This window comes from Artemia sp. Qi Xiang Cuo, chromosome 12 (genome assembly GCF_049724085.1).
Source record: "Artemia sp. Qi Xiang Cuo chromosome 12, ASM4972408v1, whole genome shotgun sequence".
In the NCBI taxonomy this organism is placed as follows: domain Eukaryota; kingdom Metazoa; phylum Arthropoda; class Branchiopoda; order Anostraca; family Artemiidae; genus Artemia; species Artemia sp. Qi Xiang Cuo.
The window spans coordinates 56,108,851-56,131,656 of NC_142805.1; the positions used below are offsets into that span (position 1 = coordinate 56,108,851).

The following is a 22,806-nucleotide window of genomic DNA, read 5'->3' on the forward strand; positions in this document are numbered from 1 at the left end:
TTAAGAGAGGGCAGAATCGTTTCTTGGTTAGGTGTGATGAATACCTTAATTAGTGCTCTGGAAAGGTTTTATTTTGCATAAAACGCTACGTATATATTTGGTTTTGAAGAAGTTTAGTGTCGGAGATCTGGGGATAGCTTTTGCTGGAAAGATGTTCCGAACTGCATTTTAACCTCAGATAAAACCTATTTGTAAGTTTTATCTCCGAATTTTTCTAATTTTCGGGCGTCTAATTTCTCCAACGTTTTTATTAAAATATAAAGAAAATATTTAACTTTATGTTTAATTGGTGGTCCGTATCTCTTATAACAGAAATCTTCTTATTTTTATTAAATAAAAATTAAACATTTATGCTTTTTTTTTTATCTTGTTTAAAGAGTTTTTTAATCTTGTGTACTTCCTCTTTCAATTTAGCAACTTTTATTTTTAAGCTTCCATAAGATACATACAGCTTCCCATGGTTTAATTTTTTTATCTCATTTTAGGGTAGATATTATTTTTACAAACTGAATATTTATCCTGCCTGTAATTCTTTAAAACAAAGACTTGCATGCCTTGTGCTTTTATTTCATAACACGGTGAAGAACTTTTGTGAGGGGATTTGGGGCATAATAAGGGAAAATACCGGGTATAGACAGCGTTATCAACTTCTTGGTCAGTGGATGTGTCCCCTGAGCATCCAAAAAATGTCATTTTTAGCTAAAATGTGTTCATTTTGAATTCTAAAAAACTATTGGTTATTTGTTTTTAGCAGCTGTATTATTGACCAAAAGACGCTTTGTAAACCTCTTTCAAAGCGGCCATCAAATATAATTAAAACTGAAAAAATAAATCTATATAAAACATTCATACTAAACCACTTAATCTGAAAGTACGAAACCATATAAACATGTAAATTCCTTACTTGGAAGAATTTCAGTATTCAAATTGTTACATAATTTGTTTTCGTTGCCGCCCCCCCCCCCCAAAAAAAAAACAACAAAAAAATTATGCCTGTGTGTGTGTGTCTGTACAACCTTATACTTGCTTATTTTGTTGGCGGAAATCGTAAGATAAAGAAAATATCACAAATTCAACCAGCCTGGATTATCAAAAATCTTATAAGAATATTTTCGGTGCTACATATTTGTGTCTCTTTTCCTTTCCAAGCACTGATTAACAGTGTATTATTCCTTTTTACTAAATTAATAAATTTTGCTAAATTATTATTCCTTTTTGCTAAAGCCTAATCTGCTGCCTTGCTTTATGGAAAATATAACATAATCAGCTCAGTTTGTTGGACCATAGTTATCATATTTAGAACTGTTTGCCTTAGTTGAACTATTGCAATATTAGTGTATTTTTTTGTAGTTTTTTAAATAGGAATTGTGTTTTTTATAGTTTAACATTGTTAGGAGTAGAACTAACGTGATGTAGTGAAAGCAATAGATTTATTTTTTTTCGTTTTCGCAGAAGTTTTTGGCTTTATTCGTTGATATTTTTTTTTTATATTTATAACGATGCTGAATTCTGTCTTAAAAGGTAAAATTGGGTGTGGAACTTGCGGTTGTCGCGTGTACACCTCGTACATGATAATTTTGGTAAAATATAGCGGGAACTTCAAGCTCAGTATTTTAAGGTATGTAGAAGAGTACACCCCCCCCAAAAAAAATAGCAACCAAAAAATGCTTTATCAATTATCAGTTTGTTTGTATTAGCTTTTTCGTATTGAACGAAATATTAGCTAATAATGTGTTCGCCAAGATATCCAGTAATTTTTTAATATGCCTTATCTAATTTATGATACGACCTGAATTATAATTAAGATATAAAATGACCTTTCTCTTTAGAAAAATGAATTTTTTTGCCATTATTCGTCGTTAAGTGCACTATTTTTTTGTAATTATTAATAATAACTGAATTGGCTAATTTTGAAGTCCCACTGATGGTCTAGGGTAAAAGGAAAATTGACCTTGTACCTTGGGTAAAAGGTAAAAAATTGACCCTAGGGTAATCGCTTTCCGTTCAAAGTTTGCTTTAGCATTTTTAAGAAAGTAGTTAACCCAGGCAAATAAAGATCTAAGGAGATTCTAAATTTTGGTACTTTAGCTGATACCTGAAATTTTCATTCACCTGGATATACTAATTTCTTTGAAATATTAAAGAAACGTTTTCCGGAAAGCGATTATGCTAAGTTCACTTGTCTACCTTGGGGCTGATTCTTCATTTCTGAAGAAAGTTATATTTTTTTACATGCTCTTGTACAAGTGATTACTGGGAAATACTTTATTCCTGTCTTCTTCCCAGCGATTTTAGCGAATTACCTCATTTTACCCTTTATAATATTCCTACTTGTAAGAAAATTTTATGTATTGAAAAAGGATCAACTGATAATTCTGGTTGTTTAAGATAGAAGGGGGAGGGTAAGAGTCAAGTATTTCCCTAAGGGGATATTGGAATGAATAGTTAGACCGTTTTTTTAGAAGTTTTTCAAATTTTCATATTTTATAATTTTGAATGGTAGATTTGCGTCGAACTCTACCGATATTGTCCTTCCCAAAATGGAGTCCCTTAAGATGACGAGAAATGTATAAGACCAGATTTGAAGTTGACGACACTCTGGTACTTTTTTTTTTAAAATTATGCCTTGCATACGAAAACGTGTAATTTTTTTCACGTTTTCAAGAAAACGTGGTTGAATTCTTGCCCCTTCCCAGCAATTGATTTATATGCAAGTTCTGCTTAGTAGAGACCATTATTATTTTTTCTTCAATTAAGAGCAATCCAAAATCTCGAATTAAATTCCCCCCTCCCCCGATTAAATTCCCGCGTAGGTGCCTCAGTTACAATTATGTCAATTTCTTCTGCGATTTTTTTTTCTGAGAATGTCCTAGTTTCTTTATTAAAAGCTGACTATGGTCATAGTGGATCTGATTTTTCTATTTTCAACAATTCTGATAATTTTTTATATGTTATGTGTACGCAGTTGTGATATTTGCTTTATAAAAATGATGAGTATACGTAGCCTGGATGCAAATCGGTAAATCTAATTTTGAAATCCAAATTAGAAAGTGACCTTAGACTTTTAACGGCATACGTGGATGAATCGTTCCTGTTCAAAGAATTTACTGTCAAAGAGGTCCACACCCCTACCCCCTTATTTTTTTTTACCGAAATTTGTAACAAGTCTAAGGATGCGGGGTCTTAGAGGTCACTCTTAATTGTTGACAGCTTGATAAATTTTACCTTTTTTAAGTTGGGTGCGTGAAAATATATTTTACATGGTTTTGTTTCAAAATGGGTTACTTCGATGTTTTCCTAAATAATAAAAAGACTTCAAATTGGATAGTTTGTCTAAATAAATATCCTCATTCTCTAAGAATTTTTTTTCCTTAGCAGAACCCCAGGCTTAGCCCAAAATGGGTATTTTAGTGTTTTCCTCATGAATGTACTGATATTGTATTATCATACATTCTGTATCATGGTGAAACCGTTGGATTTAATTTATTTTAGCTACTCATTTAATTAGCTTAAAAAAACTTGAATCTTGTGTTAGTTTTGCTAGTTTTAAAATGCTAATTTTAGCAATAATACAAAGATTGATGGTTAAAGTGTGTGGAAGGATATTTGGGGTAGATTGGATAAATATGTTACTTATTTGATGTAATTTTGTAAGATGAAAAAAGGATAAATACAAATACGAGGAAGCTATTGTTAGTATGAAAAAGATGTAACAATATAAAGAATAATACCCAAGAAATGGAGGGGGTGGATGAAAAAAAGTAAACCACTTGTAATCGTTTCCAGTACCGGTTGATTTTTAAATATTAGTCATATATGTGTATATAAGGTATTATAGAATTTTTTGCGGAAGGGGGCGGGGTACTTTATAGTTTCCCCTTTTTCACAAAATTTGTACACCACTGAGGAATACTGTAGTTTCCAAAAAAATATAAACCTACAGAGAAAAATTTATGAGTCATCAGTGGGTCGAATAATAAAGAAGAAGTTATGCCCATGTATGTAAGCAAATTAAAAATGAGAAGGATTCTTCTATATTTTTTTCAATTGTCGACGGTGGTGGGACTTTGACGAGAGATAAGTGATGTGGGTAAAATCTAGGGAGGGAGCTCCTTTGGCAGATCTTAAGGCAATACTTCGGTATTTCCCCGTTTGCATAAATGGTTGATAAGAGTCTTACTTTAGTTAATTTTGCTGATCTGCTCATCATGCTTGTATATTCATCATTAGAGTTTTGACGAATGATTATTCAGATTTATAAATATTGCATGATTTAATGTCTAGGAAGATATGGCTATTAGTTCCTGAAACTTATATGAACTGAGAATAGAGGTACTGTCTATTAAAAGCTTTGGTCATTTGAACCTTTTTAGAATATACTGACAACCCAGAGGGAAAATATGTGAAGTAAAATTGAAATAAAAAAAAAAGAAGAAATATATCAATTCCGTACCATTAAGCATAAAAGTGTTCAGTTCAATTTGTAGAGAAAGCAAATTAAAAATGAGAAGAATTCTTCAGTGTCTTTTCCACTGTTGATGGTTGTGGGACTTTGACAAGAGATGAGTAATCCCTTTATTATGACTAAAGCTGGACCTCTAGTCTGATCCCCGAAATAGGCTCCGCAGTATTCCCCCTTTATGTATAGGGTAATTCACGTTCGTTTACTGGTGCTCCTCACCATCATTTGAATAATATATTTAATTTTTTTTTCGGTTTTATATCACATTAAGGGTTATCTAAGTATGAAGGGACCTGCCGCCATCTTCGATTTTGCAGAGGTATATTTACCTTACATGAGGCAGGGGAGACCGTCCATCAACAGAGTGATAAATGTTAGCTACCTTTAGCTCAAAGACTTTCACGCATAATTTTGTGCAAGCCTGCTATAAAACTACAGTTTTCAGTCACATTTTCATAACAAAGTTTTAGCGCTGTGTTTAAAAAACTGTAGGCTAGCTCTTTTTTAAAATAAGAGTTGGACTGAGCATACCTTTTTAGGCCAATTGCCGCCATCCTAGAAAAATAACTCCTGTGTTGGAGGAATTAAGTATTTCTTCATTGTAGAAAATTGAGGAAATTAAAAATTTCCTCTTTTAATAAATATCTATGCCAGACTTTTATGTTTTAAAGCTTTATTTTGGATTTTTTGCTGATTTTAAAGTTTGGAATGTATCTTAAATCTTTGTTTGCATTTGAAGGTCCGGTTTTTTAATCGCCCTCTGAATTATATATTTTCAAATTATACATGTTTAATTTAATATGTCGATATAATTCATAGATAATATAATATGTTGTTTTTGGCAAATAATTGTTTCTTTAAGATTGTACTGCCAGCTAACAGGAAAATGCTAGCAACAACTAGGATGATGAAAATCGGCGTTATATGTACAGCAGTCTAAAACTATAAATTGAAAAAACGTCAGATTGAAAGCATTGATAAGGGTGTCCAGAATCAGAAGAATTAAAACAGAGGCTCCCATTGGTTTCCAAGACGTCACCAATCGATGTGGAGCTAAGATTTGTGTGATAAACAAAATTTAAGACTAGAAATGTACAGAACGTATTTTGACTTTTGGCAAGGCCGTATCCAGGGGGGGGGGTGGTGGTTGAAGATTTCACCCCCCCCCCCCGGAAATGTATGCGACTCATAAAAATGTGAAACGTATATTCATACATTTTGTATTCGTTTTTTAAAGTTTTTTGTATCCATTCCCCTGGAACAAAAATCCTGGGTACGCCTTTGACTCTTGTATAGTTGTTCAATTTAGCCATATCTTTCCAGCAATTGTTGCAGCATATAGAAACAGTGTATTATAGTAATGTGTTTGTTTAGAAGAAGTTGAATAAGATGTGCCAAATGTTAGACGTATTCTAGTCATATTGTAAATTAAAGTGTAGAATAAAATGCTTGACTCACTATATACTGTTTTTTTTTTTAACTTTAGTATTTTAAGAGTTTGCATAAAGCTGATCCCAACGGTAAATATGTGTGTTTTGTATTTCTTTAGTTTAGAACACGTTAAAGCTGTACTTTGTTGGTTGTTTGAATAATAGGCGCATCTGTAGTGTCTTCTTTGTGAAATAAACCCAAAACAAGCTTTTAATAGGTTGCAGCACTAGCAGCAACCTATTAAAAGACGAATACGGTTATCATAGCCATTTAGTTGATTATTTTTAATTGGCATATAATCTAATTCTAAGTCTTCAAATATAACTTAAATTTTGTTGTAATTAAGTCCCCAGAAATATTAACTCTTAAAATCTTGGAAGTATAATTTCATTTATAGTTATATCTGTTAGATTCTCAAGTATCATATAATAGTTATTGTCATGAGATCGTCATCATTGATAATTTCGATGGCATTGATTCTTTGAGACGGTTTTTTCCCCTTATTTATGTTTTTTCCCCTTATTTTGTCAGTCCTCCTTTTTGCCTTGTTGGCTCCAAATTAAGATGGCTTACTTTGGAAACCACGCGAGTGATACGAGCAATGTTGCCACTAGTTCCAGAAAGGATCACTAGTCAAATTGTCCAAAAATAACTATACTAGAAAAATTCCTAAATAACACGCACCTGTTTGCTCTTTTTCATCAAATCTGTAAAAGTGGTTTCGATCTTTTATTAAGGTCGATGTAAAACTTTCCTTTAAAATTTATTTCCGAAACTCCTTTTTTTACATTTAACCCTGAAAAGTACTTAAAAAACTCCAGAAAAGGTCGTTTCTCCAGAAAAGGTCAGAAAACTCCAGAAAAACTCCAAAAAGCAATAAAAAATTGCGGAAGGTCGTTAAAAATGCACTGAATTAAAAAAAAAAAAAATGTGATGGATTACTAGACTAAATGGAAGCAATTGATATGCTAGTGTAGTTTGCAAAGCCTTTTTACATGTCTGGAGTACAATCCTTTGGTATATAATTTTCCAATTTTGGAACCTACCCTCATTAAAAAGGTAAAGATGCGCCTTTAGCTCAAACTCCAATTGTCTATTGTGGTCTTTTTGAAAGTACAGCTTTGATTTCCTAGTGAATAGTCAGATCTAGATTTAGAGCTTGTGTCGTGGTAGAAATTAGTTTGAGTGATTTAAAGAAGAAATATTTTGTGAAAAAAAAAAGAATATAACGTGACCAACTGCATGTTCAGTGTTGTCTTGTTTTGCCATTTAATTCTACTTTTTTGTTTTGCATGTTACTTCGCATTGCTAATTAACGTTTTTTGTTTTTCCTATTGCAGACTTCCTGTGGTCAATAGGAGCTTTCCAAGAAGGTAATTTTCTTCTTTTTCTTCTTCTCTTATATTCTTCTTCTTCCATTTGCTTTTCTTTCATGGTTGTGATTTTGTTTGACTTGACTGTTGTTCTTGGTCACGCCTAAAACCCCTGTTTCTAAAGAATTTTCTGCACTTTTCCATGTTTTTTACGCTAATTAACTCTGTCATAGGGAAAAAAGTAAGAGTTTGGGTTTAAACAAATAAAGTGACAATACTGCATTTTGTATGTACTCCCTTAATCCCTTATTGCTGACAAATACTCAATTCTAACGGTTGACTTCCCTCCCCTCTGCGTTATTTCGTCTTAGTTATACATAGGAACTCAGTTCAACTTATTTTTCTGCAAACAGCATGATTGACAGCAGGGTTTTTGTATAAAATACTCTAAGCCGTATATAATTTTGGTTACTTCTTTGTGGATAACTACAGTCAACAAACACATGCGCCAAGGCCGTATCCATAATTTTTGTTCGGGGGGTGAGTACAAAAAAAAAAAAACTTTATAAAAACGCATCAAAAATATGTTTATATATATTTTGTTACGTTTTCGCGAGTCCGGCAAATATTTGGTGGGGGGGGGGTCTTCACATCCCCTAGTCCCCCCTCCTCTGTATACGGCCTTGACCAGGGCTTATTTAATATGATTGGAGAAGGTGGGTCTGTTTTTGAAAAGGAAGTGGAGAAAAATACACCGACCGATTGGCTTCAAATTAAGATTGTCCTATTTTGGCAGTCTAAAGAGCTTGCTTATTAATGTACTTTTTACAGCGAAGATTAGCAATTATTTTAGTGTGGGTTTATCACCTTGTGTTTTCTTTATCAGGTGCCTTTCTGAATTTCCTTTCAAGGTAGGTATGGGATGTTAGATTATATTGAAGAACTAAAGGCAAATGAATGCTCCAAGTTCAAGCCTTACATCTTCCTCTTTTTTGTTGTCTCTTTTTTACACGCTTTCCCCCTCTCTCTTTCTCTCAATTTCTTTCTCACTCACACACTTTCTCTAATTCTGCCTCTTGTTGTAGTATACTACATAATTGTAAAATATCATTTATTCTTATAGTTTTGTACAACGTAATATCTTTATTATTAGGTTTTTCACATGCAAAATCTCAATGGATTCTCATCTCTCTTTCTTTTTTTTCTCGTCCCACATACTTACGCACATACTTATATACTTACAGCCCCTCTCTCTTATATATATCTCCGTCCTTCACGTTCACCAAATTTTTCTAGTTCTTCCTGAATTTGTTTGTAGCGTAGGCCCACTATATACCGTGAAACACTTTTTGTTTTTCTTATAGTTCCATATAACAAGTTTCTTTATTATTAGGTTTTTCACCGGCAACATATGCAGCTTACGCCGGTCGTGGCTATCCAACTGGGCTAGGATTCCCTTATCCAGGTAAAACATTCTCTAAATATGATTCCTGTTGTGAAATTACAAATTTTAGCTTCTCGAAATTGTTTCAAAAAAAAAGAGAAAAATTAAAGTATTGTGTGATCCTTGGGACTAGAATCGTTGAGGTCTTTTTTGCGTAACATAAATTGAAAGGTCTCTTTGCATTTTGATTGGAAAGTTATTTACCCATTGTTTGTTAACTGGTCCTTCAGACCAAATGCAAAAGAGCGGACATACCTCAGTGCTCCAAATTTCTGAATCAAAAATGACATTTCTTGTTTGTTTTGCTTTAAATTTTAGTTTGTTGATAACTTTTATAAGGTTCTTCACTCGTTTAGTAGCGATTTTATTTCCATGCATGGGTTATAAACTCAATGGTTGCCCAATAGAATATTTCTTGGAGAGTTTTTAAATGGCCTTTAACCCCTTTGACTAATCACTTTGACCCATCATTTTAGCTCCATTATTCAAATATGTCAACAATATTTTTAACACCAGTGTCAGAGTCGTCAAATCTAGTTCGGCCGAATAATCAACGTAAGCTTAAATCGAACACTTCTCATGTTGATGCCCTGAAAATTGGAGGGCACCGAAGAATGGTTCTCGGATTTTCAGTTAATTGTCTACTTTACTATTTTTTCTTCTCTATTGGGAGTAAAAGTGGCAAAAAGATCCTAAAATGCGACATTTAGCAAAACAGCTCAAGGTGTACCGTGATAAGTCACCAGTCCAATCGGCGAAGCCTATTTTTCGTAGGACGGCGGTAAAAAAAATAATCATAAGTTAATTTATTTTAAGCTTTTAGCATGCCATAGAACTAGTTTCTAACTTATACTCCTTATCAGTAAAAGTCGAAACATGGGGTATGACTCGGTCGATGCATATACCCTTTGGCTAGAACTGGGTTGTAGCCCTTGACATACATATTGACTATGTTTGCCGACATATATGAAATAATCCAAAATTTGTTAAATAATGTGTTGCCTCTTGGTTCTGGCCTTGTTAAAAGCTTACAGGAAGGGATTTGGCAAAATCTTAAAAAGTGTTTAACTGCATAATTTTTCCATTGGCCCTTAATTTGTTCTCCCCCCCCGTTTTGAAGTTCATGCTTTAAGCGTTTTTTGTGCTCTTGAAATTTTTCAATTTTTATTGTTTGTTTTTTTAATGTTTTTTTTACTCATGGTTCTACCATAGTTTTACCTGCAGAGAAAATTTAACGGTGTTTTAATAAGTATTAAAATATATAAACTTTCATTGGCCCTTAATATGTTACGTTTTCCCCTCTTGTTTTTAAACTCATGCTTTAAGCGTGTTTTTTTATGCTCGTGAAAATTTTGACATTTTATTGTTTTTATGTTTTTTACGTCCTGCCTAATGGTTCTAGGCTAGTTAAATGCCTATAGGAAAAATTTAACGGTGTCTTAATAAGTATTAAACTGCATAAACTTGTCGTTGACCTTTAATATATTACATTTCCCCCTCTTGTTCTTGAGGCTCATGCTTTAAGCGTGTTTGTTGTGCTCTTGAAATTTTTGATTTTTCTTTTTTTATATTTCACAAAAAAAGAAAATATAGTAAATTGTGCAAAATCTAAATGATCCATGGGTTTCTGTTCTAGCTTGTTTTGCTTTTTATTGTTTAGTGAACTCTTCTTACTCTTTCTGCTTCAATCTCTTAGCTTTTTTTTTTGGTCTTCGGGTTATTTGACGTTATATCCGTCTGGTTTCCTACTCTTACTGCCCTCTTTTCTTTTGTGTTGCTGACCTTTTTCAAATAATGTTTTTGCACTTTGTGTTTGTACGAGACTCCCCAGAAAGTCGCTCTCCCATCAAATTAAGTGGCTAAAAGATACTTTTTACTATGTGCAGTCTAAGAGTCCCATTCTTTGGTTATTTCAGCACATATTCGCGGTGGAAACAGTGGTACATTTCCTGAATGACCCATGATGTTCTTCGGAGCAACAAGTCCCCCCCCCCTCTTAATTCTCTAGACCCGTTATAAGAACTTTTCAAGATTGCCCTCGTACCAACAAAATAAGCTATTTGATGAAAAAAAGGCGGTAAATAAATACGAGATTCCATAACTCAGATAGGGACAAGGCGACTACGCTACTTTATTTTCCCCTTTTACCAAATATACAAAATAATTCTCATTAATGCACCGCCCTCCCCCTCTGATGGTCCCATATCAATATAGTCATACATTATAGCTCCTATTTTAAATCGGTTATCCTCTCAGTCTGTTAATTTATCTTCGTGTGTGATTGAGTTCGTAATTTACCAGAATTTTACCATTGATTTTAAGGAGTGTATAATAATGGAAGGAAACATGATAATCTGATTAATAAAAGCATCCTACATATTATAAAATAAGAATTCCATTGTTTAAATGTTTTCTTGTAGTTTTTATATATTCCTTCGGCTGTATAAGGGAATGTCAGGGGAAAAGCTGCATTTCCAAGTGAGGATTGTTATTTTAGGAAAGGGCATAAAAGAAGGATCGAGTAGTGTGTTCACCTTGTCCATATGTCATGATATAGAATTTGTATATATTTACTCAAAAGGAATTAAATTAAAAAAAAGTGTACTTATGTTTCTTTTTTCTGTTTTTTCATTTTTTTCTGAATTTAGCTAACTTTTCTTATTAGTTGTGCTATTCTCCTCTTGTTAACCTCACTTCTTTTTGTGTTCTTAGGGTTGTTTCGCCTTGTATCCGAACGGTTTCCTGCTCTCACTGATGTGCCTGGGATAGGTGTAGTGGGATACAATTAAGCGATATTTTGTGCATAATAATTTGATTTACACGAACATTTTGCCGATTTTGCTTCATCGTTGTATTTTGCCACTTATCTCTCCTTTGCTTTAGCTTCTGTCAAATCTTTTATTTTTAGTTAGTATGCTGTTATGATTTCATTTTCATTGTTTCCAATTTTTCTGTACTATTGCTTTTTTTATAGCCTTTTGTTGCTACTTTTTCCTTTTCTGGCTGTTATTTCTTTTAAAATCTACTCTACGAAAAACAACAGCAATTGAAAATCGATAGAGTAGTATAATCGTTTCTCCAACGTTTTTTTTTCCTTTTTCGAAATACGTACATAATATACACACACATAATATATATATATATATATATATATATATATATATATATATATATATATATATATATATATATATATATATATATATATATATAAACATATCTTAAATATATTATTAAGTATGCTGCTATATATATGTAAATATTTTTGATTATTAATGAAGTAAGTGCCAAGGCAAAGCCGCCATTAAGGGGGGGAGATGTAAGTTTGCTCAAGTATAAATATAACACCAAGTATATTTAATTGTATAATCATGTACGATGCTATGTTGTAAACTATCTCAATTTCTTGCTTAGGTTTATAAACAGTCATGCCAGACGGGATGCTGTTGCGTCATTTGAGCACTTTATTGAGGCAATTGCACATTACATTTTTCAAACCAGAGCCATTTTTAAAACGAATTTCTTTTACAAAATATTAATTCCTGTGTATTATTGCTTTTATGGTTGTAGTATCTTATGCTAAGTATCCGGCAACGCTGAGCCATAGTAATTTGTATTTCAGCCAAATTTGAAAATGCTATGGACTGAGTAATCAAACCCTGCAAGGAAGAATAAAAGAATTATAAATTCGGAAGTGTTAAAATATGATTTTTCTCATAAATTTTGATTGTTGCACATAATTTACTATTCATCACTTTATTCGTCACACATTTGGTCATGTCCAAAACCATTGTGCTTATCTCGCATTTTCGCAACTTTAGAGGGACACCAAAATCTTTTTTTTTTTTTTAGCTTTTCAGAGCAAAGTTCTATGATCGAGGATTTATATGAGAAAAATTTTTTGAAATTGAATTGTTTAGCGAAAAAATGTGACTTCAATTCGGCAAGTGCACTAAATTTATGTTGAATAGCTAGAGGTAACAAAATATTTTGTTTGAAATGTTGGTCACTCTTCAGCAACTTATACGATAACGTTATTCAAGGAAAGTGAGATTACATCCTTTTGTTTTGGGGTTAATGGTGTTTTTTTTTGTTTTTTTTGAAAAATTAATTTGGAACCAGGCTTCTCACCTTGACATTATTTTTAAAAATGGCATTTTTATTCCTTTAATTTTAGTTTTTGATATATTGAAGCTTGAATATCTTTGCTTCAGGTTTTTGAGGGAATTAAATAACCTTTTTTTAGCGGGTTTGAGAAAATTAAATGGCAACCCCGTTTGTATCCTTATTTCCGTATTTTATTGTGTTTTAACCATTGTTTGTATTACCCAGGCTTAGCACTTGCACATCGGACCATTGGAGGATTGTCTCGGATACGACTGAATAATTAGGTACCACTCTCATCCTGGACTGTTTAGAACAACTGGGAGGGTGGGTCTGTTTAAATGGCTGTGTGCTTTTGAACTTAGCCCCATGTTCTGATTTACTGTCCTTAAGCTAATCTTTTTCATGACTAATGTGTCTTTGCAGCAATGCCAAACTCAAGACAAACTCATGTCTAAACTGTCCAAAAATGCCCTTCAGCACCTTTGAAGCTTTTTCTTTGGAAAAAAAATATGATAATAATACAATAATAATGGTTAATTGCCATAGTTGTCACGTGCATGTCTCTTATCTGATAATTTTGGCACTATTTACCCGAGTATATAAAAATTTGTAAAGAGCGTGAACATAGTGCAAGAAATAATGACGAAAAAATCACCGCCATCTAACCGCTCTTATCTGAAAAAGGTACTTAAAGTCAACTACAGGGAAAAGGAATGTACAAAGACTAGTTTTTTTTTTGTTTTTTTTTCACGCACACAAACACACATGTATCAACTCTTTCTTCTCTCTATATCTCTCTCTCTCTCACTCTCTCTCTCTCTCTCTCTCTCTCTCTCTCTCTCTTTCTCTATCACTCTTTCTCTTAGATTAATGCTGATGTATGTATGTACAGTCAGTATGTATATGCTGACTGTTTTTTTCTGGGTACACGCACATACACACAGGCATATATAGTACCGGAACCCCGTTTCCCGGCACTTAGCACGCGGCCGGCTTGTATATATTTGATTCTTTAATTACACAATAGCATAATAATTGCATTATTTTTTAGTTTTAAGTCATGAGGTAAAATCTAACTTCAATTGGATTAAGAAATTCCGGCAGGCATTTAATTCCTCCTTCCTGATAATGCATCAAAGAATCATCCCTTTCCACGCCTCGCCTTTCGCCTTAGCTGTTCAGATTTATTCTAAATTACGCGTAATTTCGCATGACGTTAGATGCCAACAAATTCTTTCCTAGCTTTTTTTTTAGTCTTTAAATTTTTTGTCTTATCTAATTCAGTAACGGTCAGGAATGTTCCAATGCCTATGGCCTCTGACATATCTAAATTACAGCATTTGCATAATCATCGATTATCGTTATATTCTTTTGTTTCAAGTCACAGGATGGCAAATCAGTTATTTCAATTCCTCCTTCCTGTTTATCCTTTACAGATGCTAAAATAGCACGGTCCTAATTCCCTAGTAATTTCTGAAATTATTACCTAAATTTTGCAATAGCAAGATTATCGTGTTATTCTTTAGTTTTAAGTCACATTTTCGTTTGTAATTCAATGTGATTTTTGCTATTTCTTGCTCCTTGTCTTTTTGTAGCTGTTTGGGGTAATTTGCCATCTTGTGTAATTTTGCACGTGTCATATATAGTTATAAACAACACAACCACTCCTGGGGGGAAATGGTATATATCTTATATCCTTAACAATTCCTTAAATGGAGTTTCTTCGTCATTTTGCTGAAAAGTTGAATTTTTTACGCCAGGCATTGCCGCGACAACTGGGTTAGGAAGCGATAATAGCTAGCGCTAATTTGAACCAATTCAAAAATTTTATAGAATTTTTCAACCAATCAGAAAATTCTATAAGACTGATTGGTTTAAATTTGCGCTAGTTAAATGTCGGTAGAAGTAAAATCCCATGGACGTTTTGAAATTTTTCTAAGAAATGCTTAATTGCTATATTTCGAGAATTGGACAGATTACAGTCTTTATTTTGGAATTTCTGAATGTACATTAGTTTTGAACTAGGTTAACTCTTTGTAGATTCTTAAATTGTAGTGTTCAAGTTGGTTTTGCACAGTGATCTGTAGTGATAACAAGGGCGTATCCAGAATTATTGACCGAGGTAGGGTGCAAAAAATACTTAAAAACGCATAAAAAATTTGTTAATATGTATTTTTGTTACGTTTTTACGAGTAGGAGAAAAATTGCTGGGGGGAAGAGATCAAACCATGTAACCCCCCCCCCCCCTGGATACGGCCTTGAGTGATTAGTGATCAGTTGTGATCACTGTTTTTAGTGTCGTAAAAATTACTGCTAGTCTTAATAGTGTGTAGCTAATAGAGTATTGACTAATAATCATTGGCGTAGCTAGGAATGGGCCAGGGGGCTTGACTTGCATTCCAAAGAGCTGCTTGTTTATACATACCCCACTGAAAAAGATTGAAATTAATGTAAATTTAAAGGACGTGAACGATTCCATTCACAGAAGTCAGAATAGGGAATTCAAAAAGCGTTTATTGACTTATTCTTTTGTTGTAAGATTTGGTTTTACAGTCGATTATTTAAAGCTAAGTAGGTGTTTAAAAGAATTAAATAAATTCCTTAGAATTAAATTATATCTAACTAGATTAAACAGAATTAAATCTGAAGGCTTTATCAATTGGTTCCGTTCACCATCTCCTACCTAATTGGGTTCTCTGAATTAGAATTAAAGTGAACTAAAAGTAGAATGAATTAAAATTAATTATTAAATACTAAATTAATTAAATATTATATGTCACTAATTACATAGCATGTAATCAATTTAAATTAGAATTGCGGCAAAATTAAACTAAGGGTTCTATCAGTTGGTCCGATCCGCTATTTCCTTCTTTTTTTGGTTCTCAACATTTGTAGAATTTTCCGCTTCTCTTTCATTTGCGTTATACCCATTTATCACTCGGAGAAACGGTTAAGAAAAACAGCTTTGTATATCAGAACTGTTTTTGTCGTATCTTGGATACCCCCAAAAATATGTTGCCTGCAGGTAGGGGCGAATCTCAAGAATTTTTGTTGGGGGGACCATATCTGGATAGTTAAGAGGCATGGGATATATAATAATTTTTTTCCCCACATTATTGGGGGGGGGCAACTCTCCCCTTCTTCCCCCCCCCCCCAATTGACGCCCCTTCCTACAGGGGCTCCTTAATCACAGAAAAAATTAAACTGAAACATTTAGATTTTTCTCATCTTCTGTAAAATGTATGTTTTTATAGCATAACGTCTGCTGAATATTTCAGCCGCTTTCATAATTATTCTAGAAGCGGAGATATCGTGATAAGTGCTACAAGTAGTCCACCCATTAACGCTGGAAATGGTATCAGGTCTTTGGAGGGTTTCAGCTTCCCCTTTGACTATCGCACTAGCTCCGCTAATGTCAGCCGGTGCGTTTTTCCAATGTTAATTTGCAAACATATTGAATTGACGTCTCGGTTAGAGACCCATGCTACGAAGCTTACTTTATGAATTCACTGTGAATTGGGATTTAGTGACCAATAAAAGTACAATTTACATACGTGACGTAATTCCTTCAGCAGCAAACAGAGCCGTGAACTAACTTGATAATCCAAAATATTGTTAAAATTTTTGCCACAACTAGTCACAAGGCACTGACAACCTTTGGCCCTCATTTTTCACAGATATATATGGTTTAACCTGTAGTCCCAGAATTGACCAGAAATAAAATTCACAAAACCAAGTAGTGCCCAGGAGTTTCTTTTGCTACGCTTTCTCAAGTCAGGGGGGGGGTCCGAAACATAATTTGCTTAAAAGGTAATCAACTATTTTTATATTATCCTGATAATAGTTATTGTTTAGTAAATAATTTTAAATGAGCTTCCCAACCGGGTTCTGCCTTGGGGCATAATTCTCTCTAATGTATGTATCAGTTCTTTACGAGCCAGTTTAGCCCAAGTTAGTTAAAGATCTAGTCGTTAGCTGCTGTTAACTGTCTGAGTGTTGCTCATAATTAAGCCCAGTGGATTTTTTGTATGTTACGAAACTTGGGCTACTTTGCCTCAAATTATTTTTGGTACAAATATTTTTGTTTCCTTTTATTCATGTTAACTCCTTGAATCTTCGAAACACTTTGTTAAAAGATTCTGTGAATCTTATGCTATATTTTGGATTTGTAAGCAGTGAAGATAATTTTAGTTAACTTTTCTTCAAAGTTTTTTTTTTTTGAAAGTTGCATCCTAAATTAGCAGTTTCGTATTGATGATACTTTCTAAGTTTGAGGGTACTATATCTTGCGTACACCTTGATTTATTTAATTACTTACGGTCAAAAAAAGGGTAAAGAAACGGCATTATACTTCATAGTCCAGACCGGTGTTGCTGATATGTTTCATGGCCCTTCCGCCAGGACGTACAATAAGAGGCTATGGGCCAGCCATACTGTGTTTTCGCACACCCTTCCTGTCTGCCTTACCCAGATTTCTCCGAGTACTTATCTAGAGTTGGGTCACCCCTATCTGAGCTTATAGAATCAGGCCGCTGAGTTCTGTCCCAAATCAAGTTGGCGACTCCCGAACTCGAAACTCAGCCCTAAGGGAAACAGGATTGCAAGCTTAGCGCGCTAATCACGCGACTAATTACTTACGGGTAGGTATTTATTAAATATTGGCTCTCAAAAATGTATATTACCCCCCCCCCCCCACCCCTCGTCCCACCTCTCCGTTTTTTTACTATTAAAAGAGGATTAAGTAGTAAGAAATGTTATGTATGATTTAAAACTATAAATGATTGATTATGATTTTTAAAAAGAAAGTTTTGCTCTTACTATTTACTGTATTATTTTAGTTATTTATTCATCTAAAAAAGGGTACAATTGACTATGGAGGCGTAAGAAAGGATTTTTGAAGGCTGCTTTAGAAAACGAATGGTCTGTGAAATTACCTAATATGACACATAAGTGAATTAGAATTTCAGTAGAAATCGTGTAGCCAGTTGTAAGGACGGCGCAAAATCATTTTACGAGATTCGGGGTCGAGTACGTCTTAGATTATCTTGCATACGTATAGATAAGCAATCTTGCTTTTTCATGCTTGTACACACGGGTGCAAGTATCTCAAGGAGTCGAAAATCTCTTTTGAAAAGTTGTTTTTAGCAACGAATATCGGGTTTCGGGTAAGAGTCATTACCTCGAATTCCTGATTATTACTGCTACAATCACTTGTTGCAGTACAGTGCTGCCTGAGGAAACAAAGAAGAAAGTCGAGTCAGTTCCTTGGGTATATTAACCTAAATGGTCGCCCCTACTTAGAGAGAGAGAAGTTCTTGCCACACGGAATTTTCATCCGCAATCGTGGCTTCAGCCATTGCGCTTTCGATTTTTGGATAGATCTCTGGAAACTTTTCTTATTATCACGAACATAAATAATTAGCTAATTTTTACAAAAATATTGTCCAGGTCCCAAGTTAATTTCAAAAGCATCCTCTGATGAAAAAAACTGTTTTGATAGTTGATCTTAGCTTTGTTGTTCTGTTTTTTATTTGTACTATGTAATAATCGGTGAAATTGACGGAAAAGCATCAATGCGTACATAGATAATGCACACAAGTTCAACTTTGTGGGGGTGGGTACTGGTAGGCTTTGTTCCAAACAGTGCATTTTAGGCCTGAATTTTTGAGGGAAATTCCCTCATCCTTTTTGGATGGAATTTGCTATACATACCAGGAGCATACAGACCAACCCTTAAAAGAGGCCTAATTCAAATATTTTTCAGCCATAGCTGCATTTTTATACCCATTAGCCAATTTTTGTCCATTTAAATTTCTTCGTAGAAGTATTCCGGAAAAGGGGTCTGAGGAATTCTTGGGAGAATTCAATTCTATACTCATGGTGAGTTTAAACTGAACTAGGGCTGATCACAGATTCACAGAATCTTCTATTTTTATATTGTTAATAAGCACGATTTAAACATGTGACGATCAATTTTTGTTAACTTTTGTCATCTCGAGGGGTCACCCCCTTTCAGAAATTGCACAAACCAGGTGGTGTCCACCACGCTGGGTTGAAGCGTACGATGTGGGGCATGGACTTGTTATTTTGTGGTGGGAAGAGCAGGGTTATCACCCCTGCTGATTTATCACTATTTCTAGTGATTTTTAACTTATCTAAAAACCAAAAAACACTAACTCAGCCCATAAATCACTAGATTATTGAAGAAAATCACTAAATCAAAAAATAAATCACTAAAAGCTAGTGATTTTTTCTTCGCCGGGTGGCAATCCTGGGGATGAGGCGCGGCCAAAAAAGTGGTTGACCCCTCGTGTCATTTGTTTTATTTGCTACTTGCGACGCAGAATTTTGACGATACTATGTATTGTATATTTTATTGTTTTGGAAATATAAAAATTTTAAATTTCGGCAGTAGCTTTACTCTCCTCAGTATCCTAGCATAGTTACGTGGAAACCAATATCTATCAGAAGACGAAGAAAAAAGGGGACAGTTGGAGCAAGAAGTTCTGCATTCTAGGTTAGGATCTAATTAGACTTGATGTTTAACCTAGTGAGATCGCTTTGTGACTAATTTTGTTTTGTGTTGAACTTAGATTAGTTTTATGTCCTTTTTGTTATGTTATAATTTAATCCTTTTAATCCAAATAGCTTAGTTCAGTCGTATCCCGAGGTGATCCTTTTCACTTTTTTTCACATTCTTATTTTGGGTAATATTTGGTTTTATTTTTATTTTTATTTCACCGATTTTACTTTTTATTCTGTTTCTTTTTTAAGAATATTAGTATATAGAATAGTTTGTTCAAAAAGATTGGAATCTTGTTTTTTATTTTAGTCGTAGTTTTGATAACTTTGATTTCAGCAATAGCAATTACATGAAGAATTTATATTATCTACGCAACACGTGTTCTAGTCTATAAGGGGGTAGTGAGTTCTATATGTGTCCAACATTATTTTCGTTCAAAAAGAAAAGTTTTTTTGGGCACTTGTTTTCATTTCAATCTTTTCCCTTTTCATTCATTCAATCACTCTCACTTTCATTATCATTATAGATTTTTAGCCATGTTAACATTGAATCATTTCATTTTTAATCCAGAATTTACTAGGTTGCAGCTACTGCTACAACCACATTGTAATATAACAATTGTCGCGTCAGGTACGCGGCAATAGAACACAGATTTGCTTATTTTGATCAGGGCAAAAAATCGACATTTTAATCAAAAAAGTGAGTCGGAACTGAGACGAGTTTAAATATCTAGCATAAGAAGTAAACCTAATTAATAACATAATTAATAAAAAGCGCCAATTATGAGCATTTTCTCTTAGCAAAACCGATTTTTCGATGCATGTTTAATCATTTGCTGTTTTTGAGTCATTATTTGGAATTTTTTGAGAGTCAGGATTTGTCTTAAGATATTGCTGGGAACTAGTTTAAATTCGATCTATTCATTAATTCTCTACTTAGAGGAATGTGACTAATACACATGCAAAATATAAAAAGTTACTAGAAACATCCTTTTAGTGTCTTTTGAAAAGTGTTGTATTACCAAACCTTTTAAAACCTGTGATTCTTTTATTTATAATTTTAATCGAGTTAAATAATTAAGCAAGTGCCTATTTTGAGACATAAATCATTGCGCTAATTGTAAATGGCTTTCGATTAATTACTATAGGTAATGCAGTTAGTTAACATTTTTAATGAGATAAAAAACAGCTTTATAGAAGACAGCATAAGAGAAACAAGAAAGATCCCCCCCATTGTAGTCCTCTCCCCCACCGGCCGTGTTCACCTCTGCTTAAGTTTTGTATTTAATGTGTTCACATTAGTCTCCAATCTCAGTCTAGTTCGTGTTGTCTTAGATTTAATTACTTGCTTTACTCTAAAGGACTGGGCAGATGTAGCGTTTTTCTTTTAAGCTAAAAGATGACCTTTTTTATATAATGCGTGCCTGTTTTCCGCCAACTTTTTTTTTTTAATTAGGAATTGTTTCTAAATTAACTCGTTTTGAGTGCTTTTTCCGCTCATTGTGCCCAAGCCGCACCATAGTCATACCTCTTAACGAGGCCATGTCTAGGAGGGTCCCCCCATCGGAATTGTTGTGTGACTCGTAAACAGAAATACATATGAACAGATTTTTGCTTTTTTTCGTTACGTGTTTTGACCCCCCCCCCCCTTCCGAATAAAAATTTTGGATGCGGCCTTGCCTCTTAATATAATAGACAAAGTTTGTGAATCGTTATTGTCACAATTATACTGCAGAAGTGGAAAATTGAATTGGTAAGAACTTGGTTTAACAGGCCTTTATGTTACTAAACACTGTTCCCAAATATTGTCTACTTTTATAATTCCTTTATATCTTTAGCCATATTCATCATATAGATAGAAAAATTGTTGTTTGCCTTCTTTTCTAATGTCTAAAAATGGTAAACTTAATCTTCATCTAATTGGTCAATCATAAAGATTATGCTTGACATAGTTCAACTCAAGAAATTAAGCACTAGATACATGACATACTATTGGCTCCGTTGCCGTGTAATTTTAATTCATCCACAAGTGTGACTGAAATGTTTTTCGGGTATTATTTAAGTTTGAGAGATTGGACTGAATAGAGCTGAATTGTTTTCAATACTGGGTTTCTACAAATACTTGATATTGTTTAAGTATATCCAACTGCATTTACTGATATGATTTATAACAAATCTAACAATTTTTTATTTGGCTAACCAGATTTTACGTACTTCCAATTTTAGCCTAAAAACCGCTGTCATTTATTCGAAGGCCAATTATTTTGCAGGTGAACGCTCTTAAAACGCTAAGTCTGTCTGGTCCTTTAGATTAGTTCTAGGAATGCATCTATGTATTGTTTGTTCACGATGATTGATCTGCTACTTATGTTAGTTTCTTGGAAAGCTTAATTATTTATTTGACTTAGCCTAACTATTGAATTTGGATTCAGTGAATAGCATTAAACTGTTTATGGTTAATGTTTACGCTGAATCAAGTTAATATACAGTAAAATAATCCAAATAAATGAATAGAACAGAATATAATTTATTGACACAAAAGCCCAAAGGGCCGTGGTCACTAAAACAAAGACACTTTCATACAAACATAACTTGGCACAAATTTTTATCAGGGCTAATGAACTATCACCCTCATACCTAATCTTCAAAATACCTTTCTCTATGTTCTACGCCCATCGTCAGGAACCTTCCGAATCTCTATGCCTCCCATATCTTTCCTTGCTAATAAATTCATTATCTCATCTGTCTCCCAAACCTCAACCCCAAACAATTATTTTCTTAAATCTATTAATTCACTACACTTCCCCACAAAATGAACCAAATCTTCCTCTTTCCCGCACATCAGATAAAAGTAAGAAAAAGAAGCATGCCTAGCCCCTCCTAGGTGCTTCCTTCTCTAACCTAGAGGCAACCCATCTGACCTAACACAAATAATTAACTTTAGCTGCCTCTTTTGAAGCCAAACCTTAAAATACAATTCTTCTCCCCACTGCTCCTTAGCCTTTGTATAATGCGATTTAGTCATATCTTTGCTGTCACTCGTAAGGGTCGGTTCACACTTCTGAGGTAATCGCCAAAAACGTCTGCTAAGCTCTTCCAAAAGGGACAAGGTAAAGAATACAGCACTTTACAGTCCCTACCTGCGTTGCTGATCTCTGTTTCATGGGCCTTCAGCCAGGAAGTGAAATGGGGGGGGCAGCCATCCTGTGCTTCGCACACCTTTCCTAAGTTTCTTTAGGTACCCATTTAAAGCTGTGTCGACTCTGGCTGAAATTACAGAAACACGCCACTGACCCCCGTCCCAAACCAAATAACCAGGGACATCAGAACTCGAAATCCTGTCCTCGCGGACAAAAGATTTCAAGTCTAGCCTGCTAACCACTGACATGCAGGGTAATAATATGTTCAATCCCACTTTGTTCCTCATAGTATACATTGCTTTGCTGATCTTGTCATTGAGAACAGTTTAGCAAACGATTTTTCGCGATTATTTCATAAGTTTGAAAATGTCTGGTACGACCTGCAAA

General features: G+C 34.0%; 1 protein-coding gene across 1 annotated transcript in view; it reads left to right on the top strand.

Annotated features, from left to right (window-relative positions):
* Nucleotides 1–22,806, top strand: part of Rbp6 (RNA-binding protein 6) — a 127,473-nt gene that overhangs the window by 79,859 nt on the left and 24,808 nt on the right. Inside the window, exons 8-9 of the mRNA XM_089098373.1 lie at nt 7,234–7,266; nt 8,600–8,671. Of these exons, the coding sequence (XP_088954499.1) occupies nt 7,234–7,266; nt 8,600–8,671 (105 nt within the window). The remainder of the gene's footprint in view (nt 1–7,233; nt 7,267–8,599; nt 8,672–22,806) is intronic.